Source organism: Chiloscyllium punctatum, chromosome 13, assembly GCF_047496795.1.
Source record: "Chiloscyllium punctatum isolate Juve2018m chromosome 13, sChiPun1.3, whole genome shotgun sequence".
Classification (NCBI taxonomy): Eukaryota; Metazoa; Chordata; class Chondrichthyes; order Orectolobiformes; family Hemiscylliidae; genus Chiloscyllium; species Chiloscyllium punctatum.
Genome location: NC_092751.1, coordinates 107,480,693 through 107,501,164, shown reverse-complemented (window position 1 = coordinate 107,501,164; position 20,472 = coordinate 107,480,693). Strand labels below are relative to the sequence as shown.

The 20,472-nt window shown below is 39.6% G+C and overlaps 1 protein-coding gene across 1 annotated transcript in view; it reads right to left on the bottom strand.

Moving 5' to 3' along the window:
* The window catches only part of col13a1 (collagen, type XIII, alpha 1), a 117,440-nt gene that overhangs the window by 78,887 nt on the left and 18,081 nt on the right, over positions 1–20,472 (bottom strand). The window contains exons 5-11 of the mRNA XM_072583569.1: positions 15,269–15,304; positions 11,088–11,114; positions 9,920–9,946; positions 7,580–7,606; positions 7,443–7,469; positions 5,000–5,026; positions 3,723–3,749 (exon numbers count right to left, since the gene is read on the bottom strand). Of these exons, the coding sequence (XP_072439670.1) occupies positions 3,723–3,749; positions 5,000–5,026; positions 7,443–7,469; positions 7,580–7,606; positions 9,920–9,946; positions 11,088–11,114; positions 15,269–15,304 (198 nt within the window). The remainder of the gene's footprint in view (positions 1–3,722; positions 3,750–4,999; positions 5,027–7,442; positions 7,470–7,579; positions 7,607–9,919; positions 9,947–11,087; positions 11,115–15,268; positions 15,305–20,472) is intronic.

The following is a 20,472-nucleotide window of genomic DNA, read 5'->3' as shown; positions in this document are numbered from 1 at the left end:
GGAAAATTGAGAATTAGCATGCACTCTTTCAGTGATTGTTCACCCCTTCGAATGGGCAAAACAGTGAGAGATGGAGACTCATGCTTCCCGCTCCTCCCACATTGCCCTAGGAGGAAGTACTTCAGAACATCGGGCCGTGAAGTGCCAAATCTCCTGCAGGTGTGATCTTAGTAGGTTACCCTGAAAGACTATGAAATCTGCTGCTCACCTTAATCATACAGAATTGCATCCACAAAGTAATTTCAACTGAAGTTTAGAGGAAAGCTCAAACGAAAAGATAATGGTGCCATGCAAAACAGGAATTACACAGGATTCTGCTGAGGGTTACTTTACATTGTGGTCCAGATCAGAAACAAATGGATACAGACACTGGGAGTAGGATTGGACACAGCCCGTCATGCCTGCTCTCAAACTCAATTCATGGCTGACCCGATTACAGTCTGTTTTGATACAACGTGATCGTTCTGCTCCTGAGTGATCCCGCATTTTAAGAAAATCACGTTATAGCAAAACCATTTAAACCAATGGGACCAGAATCATGTTATAGCCAATACAGGTAAGGAAAGTTCACATTCTACAAATAATGGTCTAAATTCTTCTATTGCATTTTTGCCAATTTGCATTGAAGGAACACGCATTATAGCAGAACCAACCGTATTCCATATTCTCACCTACCCTTCCCCGAGGAACCTTTCACCCTCTGGCTCATCAAGAAGCTATCCACCATTCTACCTTAAAAATATTCCAAGATTCTGTTTCCACCACCTTTTGAGGAAACGAGTTCCAAAGGCGCGATACACTCCGTGTGGAAAAAAATCTTGATTCTGTCTCAAATGGGTGACCCATTATTTTGAAGCAGTGACCCTTAGTTATAATAATAGAGCTTCTTTCATTGTGGGTGAGAGTATAGTCACATCTTTGGTGTAAATGTGAAGGTAAAGTGGAGTCTAAACACTGGTCCTTCCAGCAGATATTCTGGAGGCATCATTCAGGTTTTAAAATGCAGATAGTCACTTAAATTTGATTATTTATGGGCAATAGGGCAAGTTCACAGAACTCGCAATTATTCCCAGTGAATTTAAGAAAATGTTAGTTCTCTTGGTCAATTCTCTATGGTCTTGGTTTATGTTCACTTTGCTACAATAGAAGGCAGGGAAGATTTCACTGCCTTTTCTCTTGGCAATGACTCCACAGATCTGAAAGATGATAAGTATTGGAATTTGAATCATTAAGATCCATTTAGTTATGCAACAGTAACTTTTAAACATGATTTCTTTAGATCTTTATCCACAATAAGCCCTGAAAGCAGTTTTTTTTCTCTCTGCAAGCCCTTAATACAATGGGAGTGGGAATTAAGGCTGTCGCAATTGATGGCATCCTTAGGCATGACGGAGAAAAAACACAGGGCTCTAAATCATCCCATGAGAACTTTGCAACAAACAAACTGAACTGCAAGTGCTTTTACAACTACTTTGAAGCATGAAAGGGCAATAAAGTACCACTCTGAGCAGAGACTTAGCCATTTCTGTTATCAAATCAGCCAGACATGCCACGGACTAACATTTCAAAATGGTTTGTGTTGTGGTCTGGGGGTCAGTTGAGACTATTTTCCACATGTCTCAGTCATAAGTCAGTGCGGGGTCATAAGATGTGATTTAATTCCTCTGTTATCAACATATCCTTCATGTTGCTTTCCACAGAGAACAGTATTTTGGGTTAGCCTCTGTGATGAACCTTAAATGACTTGCATTCAAATACTGGAAGTTATGTTCTGACAACTTATGTAAATGGACTCTGTCACTTCAATCACAAAAAATTGAAATATTTAGGTTGTATTTTCACCTCTGTGGCTTCTGCAGAAAGCCCATGATTAATTAGTTACAATGAAAACAAAGGGAAGTTTAGAAAAAATGAGAAAAGGGTCAAGGAGGAATGTGTAGCTGGACATCTCCAAGGTGGTTGCTTGTCGCGTGTTTCAATGCAAACTCTGTTTGCCAATTTTGTTAAGAACCCAAGAAATCACAAAGCCCTAACACCAATTTATTTTATAGCAATTTGTTATATAAGTTGCTCTTGCTTCTTGAACACAAATCTATGTGATTGGTTTAGTTTACAAAGAGATTCCAGATTACAGGATCAAGTAGGCTGAAACTGAACTCTCATCAACTGACAGTCAGCAGATTATGTAAATCTGTGGGTTAGTAATAAACTGAATTCCCCAAGCATATTTCCACCAGTCTGATAATTGGGGACTACTGGAATACTGAACATGACTACCCCACACTTCATGCTATCTGGAAAATTCAATCCTATTCAGCTCCTAAATTAAATATGATTGTCGTGAAGCAGACCTACTGAGTCCCTGTCTGGCTCCCTGCACAAGGTCAACTGCTACGAGCTATAGATACAGGATAGGTATGAAAACAGCTCCAGTTAATCAATTCCTTCATTGATGAATCAATTCTAAGTACAGCCATCATCTTTTTGGAAAAGAAAGCCACATTTTATTGCTGGGCTGCAGATATCGCGAAGATAACAATAAACCTTGCCGATATTCAAATCAACAAGGAGAGAGAAGCTATGGTGAGGTAGTCATGGAGCAAAGCATTGATAGGGAGAAGGGGACAGAGCCTGAAGTGGGATTATAAAAAGCACTGAGAAAATCAAACCTACAGAAGTATTGTGAATTCTGGACATCTCAAAAACAGAAAGTGCTGGAGAAATTCAGCAGATCTGGCATTTCAAAAGTGCAAGACGAAAAGCCAACTTCCTGTCTCTAGGTTCTGAAAATGCCATATTGGACTTGAAATATTAACTCTGTTTCTCTCTCCTCCAGACCTCCTAACTTTCTCCAACACTTTGTTTATATACAAGCCAAATAAATATTTTTCTAACCTGAATTGTAAATGTAACACAATCAAACCATGACCATGCAAAACAAAATTTCCCTTCGAGTGGAGTGAAATGGATCATGCCCCAAACAAACTCCACTGTAATGACAAGATATTTCCTGTAACAAGCATTTGACTTGAAATCTGTCCCAGGAAAATACTAAATCAATGAGCCATTGGAGAGTGATCTTCCAGAAACCTTGAGATCCATGGATGTGAATGGATGATTAATTAGGAAGTATGGCTGTCCCCTGCTTACTTACGTTAGAGAAAATGAAAATCAGCAGGAATAAAAAACATGTTTTTTCTAAATCATGACAAATCATTTCAAAGTCTGCAAGCACTAAATTCTGTCTAATGGTTTGAATGTCTGAACCATTGACAAATCAATCACCAATGTGTGGAAAAGCAGAGTTCTGAGGTTTCATGTCATTAGCAAGTTCATCAGAGGAAGCTACTATCAACAAGTAACCAGCAGTCACAGATTAGTCCTACATTTCCAAAAACTTGGATAAATTGAAAGTCAGACAATAGCTTTAGCATTTGAATATTAACAGTAAGCACACGGCAAGTATTTCATAAAAGTTAATCATTTATGAAAGAACAGAAGTAAACTGAATGGATTGAAACATTTCTAATTTTATCCTTGACTGTAAATAGAAAAATTTAAAATGTAGAAATTGGCATTTCTTGGACCTTGAATTTTCAGTTCTTTATATTAGTTATCAATCAATCTTATGGAAAGTCAAAAAAAAAGGAACAGGATTATGAACATAGTTCTTTATATCTACTTAAATATGTAAGTAAATGTTTGTGAGACAGAATACGTACAGTGAGTGCAGAATCTCCACGTTGACCCTAGAAAATGAAAGTTGAATCACATTCAAAATGTGAATATATTGTTTATCTTTTACCTCTAAAGTGTTAGTGAAAAGATTAACATTTTACAGTGTGGTCTCAGAACAATCTAGACATAATCATAAATTCCGTAATCCTTCCATTTGCTGCAGGTTCCGTGGATCAGGCTTTCAAGGAACTTGCTCCACAAGAAGTAATTTTTAAATCTCAGGGCCTGGCATCAGGCTCTTCAATTAGAATTAAGTTTTAGGAATCAGGCACGGTGGCACAGTGGTTAGCACTGCTGCCTCACAGCGCCAGAGATCCGGGTTCAATTCCTCCGTGTCTGCGTGGGTTTCCTCCGGGTGCTCCGGTTTCCTCCCACAGTCCAAAGATGTGCAGGGCAGGTGAATTGGTCATGCTAAATTATCCGTAGTGTTAGGTAAAGGGTAAATGTAGGGGTATGGGTGGGTTGCGCTTCGGCGGGGCGGTGTGGACTTGTTGGGCCGAAGGGCCTGCTTCCACACTTTAAGTAATCTAATCTAAAGTATAGTCAAAGAGTATTCTAAGTTTTCAACTGTTCTAAACTACATACATGCTTTCAATGATAAATGATAGTTTGTGGATCAGCTGCAAACATTTGTCCACCTGTCACACTCCTCGCCAGATAATTCCTGTGCCTTGAAGTCATTATTGAGCTTACTGATCTTTTATCTCATCTTACAGCCTTGCTAAAGTTCAAAGTTCACTTTATATTTTCACCCAAATTTGCAAACTAACCAGTTACGTAAGCAGCGATTTTAAACATTCACTCAAGGGATTTTGGCGTCTCTGGCTGGGCCAGCATTTATTGCCAATCCCTATTGGCCCTGAAGAGCCGCCTTTTCAAATCGCTGAAGTCCATTTGGTGTAAATAATGTTGTTAGGGAGGGAACTTTCAGGACTTCAACCCAGAATGATGTTATATTTCCAAGTCAGGATGATGTGTGGCTTGGAGAGGAATTTGCAAGGGATGATGTTCCTCTGTATCTGCTGTCCTTATCCTTTGAGTTGACTGTGGTCATGGGTTTGGAAGGTACTGCCTAAGGAGCCTTGGAAAATTTCTGCAGTGCATCTTGTAGATAGCACACACCACTATGATTGAGCAATGGTGGTGGAGGGAGTAGCTGTCAAAAGTAGTGAATCATGATGTTGCTCTGTTCTGGACATTTTGGAACATGTATAAGGTTGATACAAGCTTAATAATGTCGGCAAAAATAATTCACACTCACCTTCTCACCCTTTGGACCATTCAGACCCTGTGCAACAAACAGAGTGTGTGGTGTTAAAATGCTGTTGTTATTTGCCAAAACAAAGCAGATATATTCTTTAAAAGTTCAGAGAAGGTGTCAAAATCTAAACAATCAAATGCTTATTAACGGTGATAAGAAATTTGGCCAGAAATGTAACGTTTTCAGAAATCATACTTTTTAAAATCATTTTTGCATTAGGAAGGACAAGAAACATCACTGAACAGAGAAAGGAAGTTGAAAGTTTTTGATTTGCACTCAAGATCATGGAAACACGAAACAGACTGGATAAAAGGGACACCATTTCAGGAGCTCAAGACGAAAAACCAACTTCCTGTCCCCATTCAGCGATATGGAAGTTCCGTACGACCAGACAAGAATGTCGAGGTGCACCAGGAAGCTACTCATAATAACCAATGATAAATAGAATAACATTAAATAGATTGCAATGAATACATTCAGAACCAGGTAAGTGTCTTGGAGTCAGTGCCAGTGCAGAGTTCCAATGTACAACATCTTTTCTCAGTAATTCTGACTGCATCAACTTCTTGATGCATATGTAAGTTAAGCTACAGATAGCGCAAATATATTTACATCATGGAGAAGGTCATCTTAAAACAGAGAAGATAAAGGTATTTGATAACAATATTCAAAATCTTAAATGGTTTGACAGAGTAAATCAAGAGAAATTCTTTGGATTAGAATGATACAATTTGGAACAAAACAGGGTTGTTCCTCTTCCAGTGTCTTGGCCAGTATTTAGGCTTCAACTGACATCTCCAAAAGGTACATTCACTATTCATCCAATTCATTGATAATTGTAGAACTTTACTGTGTGCATGTGTATAGCTAGCTTAGAAAACCAATGATTGCCGTCAAATGTAATTACGGTAATTCAAAAAGTACCGCATAATTCTAAGCTTTATCATCCCCTTCCCCATGCAGCTTCTCATGGTTTTCCAAAGATTGTGCAGATGTCCCATTAATGGATGTAGGTTTGCTCGCTAAGCTGGAAGGTTCGTTTTCAAACATTTCACCACCGTACTAGATAACATCATCAATGAGCCTCCGGATGAAACATTGGTGGCATGACCCGCTTTCTATTTGTGTGTTTAGGTTTCTTTGGGTTGGTGATGTAATTTTCTGTGGTGACATCATTTCTTGTGGTGATGTCATTTCCTGTTCCTTTTCTCAGAGGGTGGTAAATGGGATCTAAGTTAATGTGTTTGTTGATAGAATTCTGGTTAGAATGCCATGCTTCTAGAAGTTCTTGTCCGTGTCTCTGTTTGGTTTGTCCTAGGATGGATGTGTTGTCCCAGTCAAAGTGGTGTCCTGCCTCATCTGTATGTGAGGATACTAGTGAGAGAGAGTCATGTCGTTTTGTGGTTGCTTAATGTTCATGTATCCTGGTGGCTAGTTTTCTGAACATCAACTAGCCACAAAAAGACATGACCCACTCTCACTCGATGAGGAGAGACTGGGACAACACCAACACTGTTTGTGCCTTGCTTTGGTCACCCAACTGAACTCAGATTTCTGCAAGGAATTGCTTTAAAGATTCAGTCTGCGTTTAAAGACTGCTGAGGTCCAGCTTTCACCAAACTGAAAGCTTACATATGAGCAAGTGTACAATAAACAATGGTAGGCTATTCAGGGCCCAGAACCCCCTCTGCAATTCTATAAGATCATGGCTGATCTGCTTGTTCCAAATTCCACACTGATAACTCTCAATTCTCCTCCTGAACAATAATTGCTCCAGATCTGCCCCAAACATGTTCAATGATCATACCTTCTGCCTCCTGAGGAAAAGACATCCAAAGTAGCACAGTTCAGAGAGAAAATCATTTGCCCATCTCGATCCTAAAAGGCTGATCCTTGATTTTAAATAAGGTGCTCCCTAGTTCTGGACTGACCCATAAGAGGAAACACCTTTTCCACATCCAAATTGTCAAGATTATTCAGGATCTTACACAATTCAATCAAGTCAACCCCCACTCCAGCAAATAAAGTGCAGTCTGTCTAACCTTTCTTCATAAGACAAACCCCTCATTCCAGGAATCAATCCAGTAAGCCTCCTCTGAACCGCCTCCAATGTTTTTGCATCCTTCCTTAAGTACAGAAGCCTAAATGGGACAGTCTTAATAACTAGGTAAGGAAATCTGTCAAGCTTATCCAGACTGGTTTGTATGTGACTCCAGATGCACAGCAATATGGTTGATTTTAACTGTCCTCTTGGTAATTGGGATTGGGCAATAAATGTTAGCTCAGCCAGTGATGCCCACATTTGATGAATGAATTAAAAAAAAGGGAATCAGCCATGATCATGTTGAAGGGCAATGTGGATTAATGGACTGATTGGCCTACTGATGCTCCTATTTCTATGTTTCATTATTCAATATGGATTTAGCTTAGAATCACAACTCACCTTCTCTCCTTTTTGCCCATGGTTTCCCTTTGGAAATGAATAAGAACAGTTAGATAACATTCAGGAATTCACCCACACTTTGTTAGTCATGAAGCTGATCAGTTTGCAGAGGGTTTTATTCTGCAAAGCACACTCACCTTGTCACCTTTCGGACCAGGCACTCCCTTTGGAAGAACAACAGCAAAAAACAAATGTCAGAGCTGGCAAAGAATAGTTTTGTGGAATTTTACTCCAAATAATTAAGAGTCTTTTTCCATAGAACATGCAGGAAGTGAAGAGCTTGCAGGTGGAATCCTGGTAGTGCTACTCATAACCAGACATTACCATTTGGGATAAGTGGGGTAATTGGAAATTTTACTCCAAAAAGCATAGGATTTTACACCGAGGGGAGGGGCAGAGGGTGAAGGGAGTGGGGGTGAAGATGGACGGCTGAGGTTGGTGGTGGGAGGGTGGGGTTGGAGAGTGGAAACTGCCATAAGATTCCTCCATTTAATGAGATCATGGTATAGTGACTGTAATGAGGTCAGCCAACTAGACTTCATAGAAGGAATTCCCTGATCAGGGCTGTTAACTTGGTCCAATCAGAGAGCCCTGGCTGACAGATTATAAAAAGTGGAGTTTCAGAGATATCCGACTCTGAATGAGGCAGTACTAAAGCTAAGGACTGTTCACGTGTAAATAGAAGGTGAACTTGTGACAGGACACCAGCCTCTGTGGAGCTAGTACACATCGCTAATCTGATGATCCTCAAATCCACTTTTTTGCCTTTTCCCCATTACTGTTGATTCCATTACTGCTTACAAATCTCTCAGCCTTGCACGTACTTAATGGATCAGCTTCACCATCCATCTGGGGTAAAGCATTCCATCGGTTGACTGCCCTATGAAGGATTTCCTCCTCGTTCCTGTCTTTCACTTGTGACCCATTAGTCTGAGATGATGTCCTCTGGCCCTCAACTCCCTCCTGGACAAGGGAAATGGCTTCTCCAGCTCAGCTGTGTCAAGTCCCTGAGAACCTGGTACGTTTCAAAGAGGTCCTTGCCCCTTGAATGGGAATTGGTTTGATGTAAACTCTGTCCTTGCAGCCCAGCCTACGCTGCATTCGATTGGCAAATAGTGGGACTCCCATCCGTCACTAGGAGTGGCTAACCAATCTGATTGTCCAGCAGCTCCATCACACTCAGTGGTGCCACCCCTCAGGAATGGCTGCTGCTTGTATTGCTGGAAAAGGCGTGAGAAAGAGCAAGTTTCTCCCCGGGAAAGGTCAGTCCTGAACTTCAAGAGTTAGGGAAGGGGTCTTACTGCTCCGAGGGGGTAATGAACAGGAGGGAGGTGAGGGTCTGGGCTCTGTCGGGCAGATGGCACAGCAGGAATGATGGGGAGATGTCTTGAGGATCGAGGGGAAAACCAGCATTCAACCAACATTTTTCTCCTTGAGTTGGTATTCTTGTGAAATGTCCTGATGAATGCAAAATGATATGAAACATGTCTTTTCCAGCAACACTCAATTTCAATAGTTACTTAAAAGTTGTGTGTTTATTTAAAGCAAAACTATCATGTCTAGAAATCAGAACTAGTAATTGATGGATATACATTGCAATGACCCTTATTCAGTCTATATCAATACATTAGTTGAAAAATGTGGTGCTGGAAAAACACAGCAGGCCAGACAGCATCCGAGGAGCAGGAGAATCGACGTTTCAGGCACAAGCCCTTCTTCAGGAATGTTTTTAATTTTGTTTCTTTTTTTTGAATGTGTTGAGTCGGTCGCCCGAGATAGAAATGGAGAGGTCTAGGAAGGGGAGGGAGGGGTCTGAGATGGTCCAGGTTAATTTGAGGTCGGGGTGGAAGGTATTAGTGAAGTGGATGAATTGTTCTACCTCCTCGTGGGAGCAAGAGGTAGCACCAATACAATCATCACTGTAGCGGAGGAAAAGGTGGGGGGTGGTGCCAGTGTAGCTGCGGAAGATGGACTGTTCCACATATCCGATGAAGAGGCAGGCGTAGGTGGGGTCCATGTGGGTGCCCATGGCTACTCCTTTGGTTTGGAGGAAGTGGGAGGATTGGAAGGAGAAGTTGTTAAGAGTGAGGACCAGTTCAGTCAGTTGACGGAGGGTGTCAGTGGAAGGGTACTGGTTGGGTCGGCAGGAGAGGAAGAAGCAGAGGGCTTGGAGGCCTTCGTGATGGGGGATGGAAGTGTATAGGGACTGGATGTCCATCGTGAAGATAAGGCGTTGGGGACCGGGGAAGCAGGGATTCCCGAAGAAGGGCTTATGCCCGAAATGTCGATTCTCCTGCTCCTGCTCCTGCTCCTTCCAACACCACATTTTTCAACTCTGGTCTCTAGCATCTGCAGTCCTCACTTTCTCCTATATCAATACATTACCCTATGTTAACTGTCAGATGCTAATGATCCTGATGTAGTATTTGCAGAATTTGAATTTTTTTTTAAATACACATTTTTGATTTCAATCTTACCATGTCACCTTTAGGGCCGGGTTTTCCCTGAAATGAAAGAAATTTAATTGAAAGCTGCAGTGGATGGCTATAATATTTACTTTGTACATTTATTTATTTCTACCCTCACTCTTTACTCCACCCCATAACACTTTATGAAACTTGGATTTTAAAAAAATGGACAAAGGAATGTTGCTTGTTCAACTTTTCGTATTAATAAGTTTTACATTTTTTTTGCCTACAATCACATAATCAATAGTTTTCTAGTTTTAATAATCTTTTGTCAACTGATACTTAACAACTACGCCAATATGACAGTGCCCTTTCTCCAAATAAAAATTGAAAAGGGACAATAACCTATTTAACCAATCAGGATACCAAATCATTACAAATTCAAAGAGATCAGACCTCAATTGGATTTTACACCTTTACTGATGTCAGTTTGCTGCCCATCAGACTTTCTTTGGTGCTAACAGACACAGAACAGCCATAGTTCTGATCTTATCGGTTACATTCATCCAAAGATAAGTGTTCACGGCAGTAAACCTTAGTCCAACGATCAGACTACTGTCAGCACGAGAATTTCAGACAGAAGGCAAACTGATCTATCAAGCCATGATAGAGGACTAACAGCACAGTCCAAACATGACTATGCAAGTTGTGAGATGGAAAGAAACATGCAAACCCCAACTGCTTTTACCAGTGTGAACCCTTTGTACATACAAATCCCATCCCAAATTATGCAGTTGACTTAGACGCTATGAAATCAGCCTAGGGCTGTAGCACAAAAGGGAGCAATAAATGAGGCGGAGTGCAAACCAGGTGCCAGTTATGACACAATCTTACATTATTATATAGGAAGTTTATTATAATGGTAACTTTTGACAAATTTGCACAATGGCCCAAGATAAATTTCACTTCCTTAGTTCTCTCTGAAGGGGCCTAGCAAGTCACTAATTGTGAAAATAAATAACAGAATAAAACAAAAGCAAAATACTGTGGATGCTGAAATCCAAAACAAAAATAGAAAAACAAAAAGCTACATTTGTGGGCCTGCTGAGATTCTCCAGTACTTTCTGTCTTTATTAATGGATAATAAATATTCTGAGGCATGACACAGGAGAGGAAGTGTATGTAGTTCAACATTATCCTATAGTAAATAATTTTAAAAATTACATAAAATACTCACAGATTTGCCATCCAACCCTATTGGACCCTTAAAAATAAATATTGATAAATATAAAAATATGAATGAACAATGTCAGGTTATTAAAAAAAAATCACTTGAATAGGAAATTATGTTCAACGTTGAAAAGATTTAAACATCAACATGACAATGAGTTCATTCAGTGAAAAGTTAAATGAAAAGTCAGCAATGAAATAGTTAGTGGCACAAACACCAAAAGCAGAAATCAGAGATCAACAATGCTCTGTTACAGACTTGTTTAATAACCAGTAGTTTTGTTAAGGTGCAGTTTTAAATGGCTCCCATCAGCTGGTAGTGCAGTGTGTAAAGCACGCTCAAACCTGCCCAGTTATATTGATTCAATATGTTTACTATCAATAGAAACACATACAAAAGCAGCTTGGCAAACTGAGCAAAAACACAGCTAGCATGAAATCAATATGTTAAATGGTAAAATCAGTTTTCACAATATGCACTGTTAAAAAGTATCATTTTCCCAGTTTGGTGTAAGCTCAGGCACTTAATTGCACTCAATCCCTGCTCATTTAATCCTTCACAGAAGGTATGAGTAAAATTTAATGCACAGGAGCAGTATTTGAAGTGCTGTGCATCTCTCAGAGGGTAAATGTAAATCAGAGGCATTTACAAGATCTTTTCATAAATGACTTCAAGAAATGGATGTTCCAAAGGTGTACCCAGAATTCTTATAACGATATTCAACTGTGCAATTCACTGCTCTCTTACACCTGCTGCGTGTCTAGGATGTTCATTTGGAAACCGCGTTATTTCCTCACTAATCCCCTTGCTTACGCTCTGATTAGCCATTTGTTGGATGCATGGTTTATATAAATAGTTACATACATGTGTGCCTGCAGGGTCTGGGCTGCAGCTAAATCAGGATTCAGATGCTGGCTTCAAGTTTCATTCATATCTCCAGCTCAAGTGGCTAAGATTTACAAGCTGTACTGAGCCGTCTGTGCTGCAAACTGTTCATTATTAATGCAGAACTCTAATCCAGTCCAGTGAGGCAACAACTCTACAGTAAAAGATATGTTCTCAACGATTTATCCCAACACACAGTTCAAATGTTTCATAAATTCACAAATGCTGAGTGTTATTTGCCTGAACAAGCAGTAAAGCTTAGAGCAGAGAGATCCATTTTTGGTTGAGTACAAATCCACTTAGTTATTTTTCACCTTTTCCCTGAAGTCTGAGATGGAGTCATACAGCCAAGAGGAGGCCTGTTGGCCTATCATGTCTGCATTAACCTACCTACACTCATCCCACTGCCCAACACTCAACTCATGGCTCATCTATAAGCATTTCACAGGTCGTGAGGTTTCCTGCCCCGCTACCTTCACCCTCACCCATACCCTGAGTGAGAAAAAGTTTTCTTTAAATCCCCTCAAAATATTTCACCTTAAAATTATGCCTTCCTCCTCACTGATGCTTCAACATCCAAGATTTGAATGTGAAAATCATCTCGCATGTCATGAATTTAAGACTCTTAAAACATTAGTCTATTTACTTTCTACATTTTACTTGGCTTCTTCCTATTCCTATAATTACGATAAATTTTAGGAAGATTTATATTTCTTGTTGCGTTGCTCCGGAGTCGAGTTACTATAGGTCAAAGAATAGTTGCAGCAGAGCCACAGAGCTTTCAGTTAAGAGTTCACACACTTTCAGCAAGTATTATTAATTGCATCCATAACCAGATTGCACAAATGAACTTAAATTACAGGTTTCATCGTCAGCCAATGAGCTCGGCACTAACAGTCAGAAACCATGTCTTTTCCCCATTCCTCAAGAATAGCCTCAAAAATAAAAAAAAACTATTCAGTGAGTTTTGAGAAGATTTGTAGCTCAGGTTGAGGTTCTGGGTGTAGGTTTGCTTGCTGAGCTGGAAGTTTCATTTTTAGACATTTCGTCACCATACTAGGTCACATTTTCAGTGAGCCTCTGGATGAAGCACTGGTGGTGTAGCCGCTTTCTATTTGTGTGTTTGGGCTTCCTTAGGTTGGTGATGTAATTTCCTTTGGTGGTGTCATTCCCTATGGCAATGTCATTTCCTGCTCTTTTCTCAGGGGATGGTAAATGGAATCCAAGTCAATGCATTTGTTGATAGAGTTCCGGTTGGAATGCTATGCTTCTGGGAATTCTTATGCATGTTTCTGTTTGGCTTGTCCTAAGATGGATGTGTTGTCCCAGTCAAAGTGGTGTCATTCCTCATCCATATGTACGGATACCATTGAGAGTGGGTCATGTCGTTTTTTGGCTAATTGGTGTTCATGTAACCTGGTGGCTAGTTTTCTGCCTGTTTATCCAATGTAGTGTTTGTTACAGTTCATGCAAGGTATTTTGTAAATGACATTAGTTTTGCTTGTTGTCTGTATAGGGTTTTTCAAGTTCATTAGCTGCTGTTTTAGTGCGTTGGTGGGTTTGTGGGCTACCATGATGGCCAGGGGGCTGAGTAGTCTGGCAGTCATTTCAGAGATGTCTTTGAAGTAGGGGAGAGTGGCTCAGGTTTCTGGATGTGTTTTGTCAACTTGTTTGGGTCTGTTGCTGAGAAATCAGCAGACTGTGTTCATTGGGTACCCATTCATTTCGAGTACACTGTATAGGTGATTTTCCTCAGCTCTGCATAGTTCCTCTGTGCTACAGTGTGTGGTGGCTCATTGAAATAATGTTCTAATGCAGCTTCGTTTGTGGGTGTTGGGATGATTGCTTCTGTAGTTCAATATTTGGTCCATATGTGTTGTTTTTCTGTAGATGCTGGTTTGAAGTTGCCTATTGCACTATTATGACATTGAGGAATAGCAGTTTGCTGTTGTTTTCCTCCTCTTTAGTGAATTTTATGCCAATAAGGGTATTATTGATGGTCTTGATGGTTTCTTTTAATTTCTTTTGTTTTGCAATGACAAAAGTAGCGGACACAAAGTTTGGGTTGGATGGTTGGCAGAGTTGTTTGTTCGAGTCTCTGCATTACTGCCTCTGCTAAGCACTCTAATATTGGAGATCCCATGGGTGTTCCAATGGACAGAGAAAAATAACAGGAAATGACATCACCACAGGAATGATGTCACCAATCCAAGGAAACCTAAATACATAAATAGAAAGCGGGTAGAAAGCGGGCCATGCCACCAGTGCTTCATTCAGAGGCTCACTGATGAGGTTATCTAGTATGGTGACATAATGTCTGAAAATGAACCTTCCAGCTCAGCGAGCAAACCTGCATCCAGAAAACTATTCATTTAGCTCGTTATATGCTCAAAATCATTGCAGCTTCTTGATGGCAATAACAAGAGCCACTGCAGCACACCAAATTAACTCATTGCATGTGAAGTGTTTTGGGACATTTCTGAGGGAGGTATAAAGGCACTTGACAACTATTGCTAAGATCTGGTGGAGAAGTTAATGACCTTCATGTCCTTGTGGTATTAAAAAAAAGTTTGACCTTTCAAAGGCATTAATGCAAAAGCACTCAAAAATATCAGTGCTTTATAGTTATTTGTTGTGATGCTTAAGTCTGCATAATGTATGGATATTTTGATCAATCTACACTGCTGAAAGGGAGAGGGCTGACTGGACCATGATGGTGATTCACAGCTGAAGGAGCTGATTCACAGCTGAATTCACTCTTTACCCTGTTACCTGCGCAGAGTCACAGTCATCCACCTTACAAGTCGATGCTGCACACTAGCCCCATACACTAGTAATAAAAAGGATGATTCTAACCACAGCAACTTTCATTTATACAGTGCCTTAACCATAATAGAAATATCCCAAGATGCTTCACAGGAGTGTTAGATGAGGATATTTCTTGCAGAGCGTCTAGTGTAGATGCATAATGAAGTTGATTAGGACGGAACCCAAAACACAGGAAATGTAAGTGTTGTGAGCAAGCTTCTGAATTTACAGCAATATCAGTGCAATGATCAAACAGTATGAACAAACGATGAACAGCTTGGATCACTTGGGAACTTGTAACTCAAATAAACACCAGTAGCAGCATCAATAATTTGATAATTGCTCTCAGCATGGCCATTCTGTCATGAAAGCTGGTCCAATTCATACAAATAAACCAAAGTAATCTGGTTATTGTAAGTTACTATTAAAATATTACTGGATGATTAACAATTGAGAATCCAAGTACAGTAAATGTTTCTTAAACATTAACACACCGGATATCCTGGAAACCCTCTTGCTCCAGGCTGACCCTAGATTGAAGATAAAGACACAAGTGGAGGAAAAATGTTAATCCAGTTCCTTTCATAGTATTTTGTTACACATTGTGTACAAAACAAGATGTTATTTTGTGTTCATGGAATATTTCACATTTTTCTTTCTAAGCATTTATAGAATTTACACAACATGTTTTTTAAAAAAACAATTCCTTAGAATATTGGTGGTAAAGACACATTGTCAAAGTTCTTCATCTCCCACTTATCAGGCACCAGTCATCACTGATTGATAGCAACAGTCTTATCAGAGTCCCCTTGCCAACTAATCAGTACTGTCCTGTTATACAGTATAAATTTATTTCCCCTTGAATTTGTATTCTTGCAAAGTGTCCTGATGAGCATAAGACAAAAAACTTTGACAAAAAGTGTCTGTTTTCAACAATACTCACATTCTGCACAACCAAATGATGCTTTCTAAGAAGCAGACATAAATGTGTTCTATGTACAGCAACAAAAAGATGGCAAAATGAGTAATTTCACACTAGGCAATGGTATTTTCAGTTTTGTGCACATTGCTGTAAGCTCATTTGATAAGCCCTCTTCACCATCACTGCATGAATGTGTATGTACCTCAGCTGTTGAATGTAAACTCATTGACTCAGTTTCCTACAATACTCAGTTCTGACCTCTTTGAAATATAAAAGACTCATAAGGAGATAACTGAAGATTCAGCAGATTGGCAGTAGAGCAGACACTGCACACTTTTTGTTGGATTACCGGAGTTTTTGTGTCAAATTGAAGCAATTCATTAGGAAAGGATAGAGAACAGAGAAACAGGAACATCAAGTCTGTTGGAATCATTACTGACCAGGGAGTGAATCCAAAGTCTTTCCTTTACTCTGTTTTCCTAATCAATGAATGCTTCACACTCTCCTTCACCATCAACCAAATGCCCCAGAAAAACTTTACAAGAATGGGAATGGACAGACATCATTTAACTCAGCACAAGTCGTTATTTTTTTCAAAGCAATAACTTGCATGTTTTTGGCTTCTTTACTGTAGGTCAACACTCACTGCCATTTCACAGTGGATGGAATGCCATACCTTATTCAAAGATGATACCCTGTGGCCCTAGACTCTCATGTGGGGAACCATTCTCTTCCCATCAAACTCGTCAAGTTCCTGAAGAATGTTGTACGTTTCACTAAGGTCGCCACTTATTCTAAACTTCAATGAGTACAGTTTGATCAAAATCTTCCTAGTTTCATATCCTATTCCCTTTTAAATGAAGGCCAACATGCCATTTGCCTTTGCAATGACCTGCTGGATGCTAGCTTTTTGTAATTCACGGACAAGGGCTCCCACATCACTAAGTTCCAAAGCTTTCTACAGACTTTCTCCAATTAAATATTCAGCTCCTCTGTTCTTCCTGGCAAAGTGCAAACCTCACATTTTCCCAAGTTGTATTCTACCTAACAAGTTTTTGCCCCTGTTTAACCTGTCTACAACTCTCCGCAGACTCTGGGAGCCATCCTAGTCACTTAATTTAATTTGTCATCCGCAAACTTGCTGATAGTACTTTCATTTTCCTCATCCAACTCATTAATGTACATTGCAAATAAGTGTGGCCCCAGCACTGATCCCTCTGGCACACTCCTGGTTACAGGCTGCCATCCTGAAAATTTCCTCTTTCTCCCAACTCTATCTTCTATTAATTAGCCAATATATGTGCTAATGTACTGTCTCCAATACCATGAGCTCTTATTAAAAAGAGCCTAATGTGTGGTACCTTATCAAATGCCTTTTCAAGATCCAAATATACTGCATCCACAGCTTCCCCTTGGTCTATCCTGCTTGTTACCTTCTCAAAAGAACTCTAGTAAATTTCTCAGGCATGATTATCCTTTCATGAAGCCATGGTGACTTTGCTTGATTGTATGCATTCCTCGTGTTCTGCTATTACATCCTTTATAATAGATTCATAACATTTTCCCAATGACAGGAATTAAACTAACTAGCCTATAGTTACCTATTTGGTTTTTGTTTGTTCCCTTTATAAATAAAGATGTTACATTGGTAGTTTTCTAACTTTCTTGGACTTTACATTAGATTAGATTTCCTACAGTGTGGAAACAGGCCCTTTGGCCCAACAAGTCCACACCGACCCTCCGATGAGTAACCCACCCAGACTCATTTCCCTACATTTACTCCAGATTAATCCACTTAACACTTTGGGCAATTTAACATGGCCAATTCACCTGACCTGCACATTCTTTGGAATATGAGCACCCAGAGGAAACCCATGTAGAAACAGGAAGAATGTACAAACTCCACACAGACAGTCACCCCGAGGCTGGAATTGAACCCAGGTCCCTAGTGCTGTGAGGCAGCAGTGCTAACCACTGAGCCACCATGTCACCCCATTTATCCAGAACCCAATGATTCCTGGAAGATTAAAACCAGTGCATTCACTATCTTTGTAGCTAATTCCTTTAATATCCTAAGATGCATCAAATCAGGTCCAAGGGCCTTATCAGTCTTTAATCCAATTAGTTTCTCTAGCAATTATTCTCTAGGGATAGCTATTGAATTTATTTCCTCTCCTCCTTTGAACCTTTGATTATTTAGTACTTTTGAAAGGCTATTAATATTTTCTATCATGAAGACTGATACAAAGTATTTAATCAACTTCTCTTTCCCATTAATATTTTCCCAACTTCATTCTACAATGGGTCTATGGACACTTTGGCGTTTGTCTTCCTTTTGATATATTTAAAGAAGCCCTTGCAGTCCAATTTGATATTGCTTGTGAGTTTAGATTCAAAATTTCTTTTTTTTTGGTTGACTTTTGTTGCATTTTAAAACTTAATATTTCCATATGTGCAGAGGTACAGGTCACAGATCCATCATCAGCTTGAGAGGAAGTCAAGTACATTCAGGAAATGCACAGAAATTCTTTGTGATTTTCAAAGTGTTTTTTTTCCATCAAAGTATCACATCTGTACCTCTCATCAATGAAACCTAAATCTGTAAGAATAGATCAGCCCTATTGGCAAACCACTCAGTGCACACAGGCATCACTACACTGTCCAGTCTGAGCCATGTCCTATGATTGCACTGTAGCCAGGAGTGCTAGAATAATTGGATGGTTTTGTAGATACAACACCAGGTATGAGATGGTTATACATTGGTAAGCAATCCAGAGCTACAGGCTAATGTTCTGGATACATAGGTTTGAATGTCTCCATGACACTTGGTGAGATTTGAAAGTGAGTCTCATGGAGACCATGTACCAATTGTGCACCATGGACTCTGGTCCATTACTGTCCTTTAGGAGAGGACATATACAGTCTGTTCTGCATATGACTTCAGATGTGGATAGATTGTTAACTGTTCTCATAGAATCATAGAATCCCTACAGTGTGGAAGCAGGGCATTTGGTCCATTCAGCCCATTGAGTCCCAAGAACATCCAAGCGAGACCCAGCCCCTACCCTACCCCTGTAACCCTACATTTCCCATGGCCAATCCACCTAACCTGCGCATCTTTGGACTGGAATTAGAAGTGGCAATACATACTGGCCCAGCCAGCAACATACACATTCCATGAACAAATATAAAAAGGGTACAGTTTTGTCATCACCCAAGCTGAGCATTCTGTAAAGCCTTTGTGCTCTTTCTGCTCAAAAGATAATCTGTACAAGGTCACGGCAGGCATTAGTTTGACAGTATACTGTATTCAAGTAAAGATGCAGTTTCATTACCGACGTTCAATGCCGCATGTGCAGCATTATAATTGCAATTACTGTTCAGAATCCTGTGAAATCTAATCGTTGTAGCATGTTTTCAAATTACTAACAAGAGAGTGAGCCAAACTCTCGGCTTTTGAAGTATTTAAATGGATTAATAAGTTATTCCCATTTTAACTGGGACATCAAGTAATCACATAGGATTAAAAATATTGAAGTGGTTTTTCAAAATGCCCTAAAGATGGGATATTGTATGACAGGCACATTCTTTAAGTAGTGATTTCTGCAGATGACTAGTTTGCTGTGTAACCAACTCTCTCCAGCTATTCCATGATATCTGAAGACAACTTAAATTTATTGTAATTAAGCCTGCTGAAGTAAAAAACACTTTCCTTTGAAGACAGGAGCTCCTGTTACTTGTTTGTTATTTGTCAAATGCAAAAGGCAAGAATAAGTAACTGGAGTTCAAGCTGTTCCTCATTAGTAAGGGTTTATCATGCTGCTTCTGATGGCTAACTACAAAACCAGATGGTCAAACTATGTTGTCACATTTCTTCAGTCATGACTTCAGCTAAACGAGAATGAAAAACACCACAAATAAATCAATTCTTTATGGCATTTTCAAACCGGAAATAGCACATCAAAGAAACGAAATCCTTTCCTCTCGTCTGTAAAAGGATGATGCCTTTTCTGGCACATTGACATGTCCACTCTTAGCAACTCCTTCAAAAGCACAGCAATACTCATTGAGCTCCTTGTGTGAAGGAGAAGCCGAGCACAGATCAAGTACAGTCCTGCTTTTAATTGTCCACTGCTTACGGCAAGGTGATAATGCATTTACAATTTACACATCATTTCCTTCTAACAGAGGTGCTCTCAATCACACACCTATTCTGCACATTTTCCTCTCCATCCAGGATCAAGTTAACCAAATTCATCCAAATTTAATTACTTTGAAGAATCTACACATTTTAAAGAAGAAAAAAAATTAAACGAACACCACTTGCCATTTTTGTAAATAGATTTTTTACATGATGCGAAGTAATTCTTCAAATTTTCTAATCTCTCCTCTAACCTACTTATATAAATTTTATATAAGAATGCATTACAAATATTTATTCTCCAATGTATATTTTCATATCTTGTATCTCTTGTGATTTGATGCACAAGTTAAGGGATTGAAGGATTGACTATAATGGAAATAAAGTGTACAGGGGTAGTTCAGCTCCCATTTTTAGAAAATACTTTTGACAAACTTTGTGGTAATGTGGGAAGTAGATTTGGTTGCAATGTGGGGGTTGCAATGTGGGAGATGCTTGGAGGTAATGGGCTGAAGGGTTATAGTTTCACAGGGTCATCGCTGACAGAAGGACACAATGTGATAAGTTTACACAGATAATGTGGACAAAGGCATCTTTAATGGAAAGGTTGATGGGTGTGTGAGTAAGATATATAC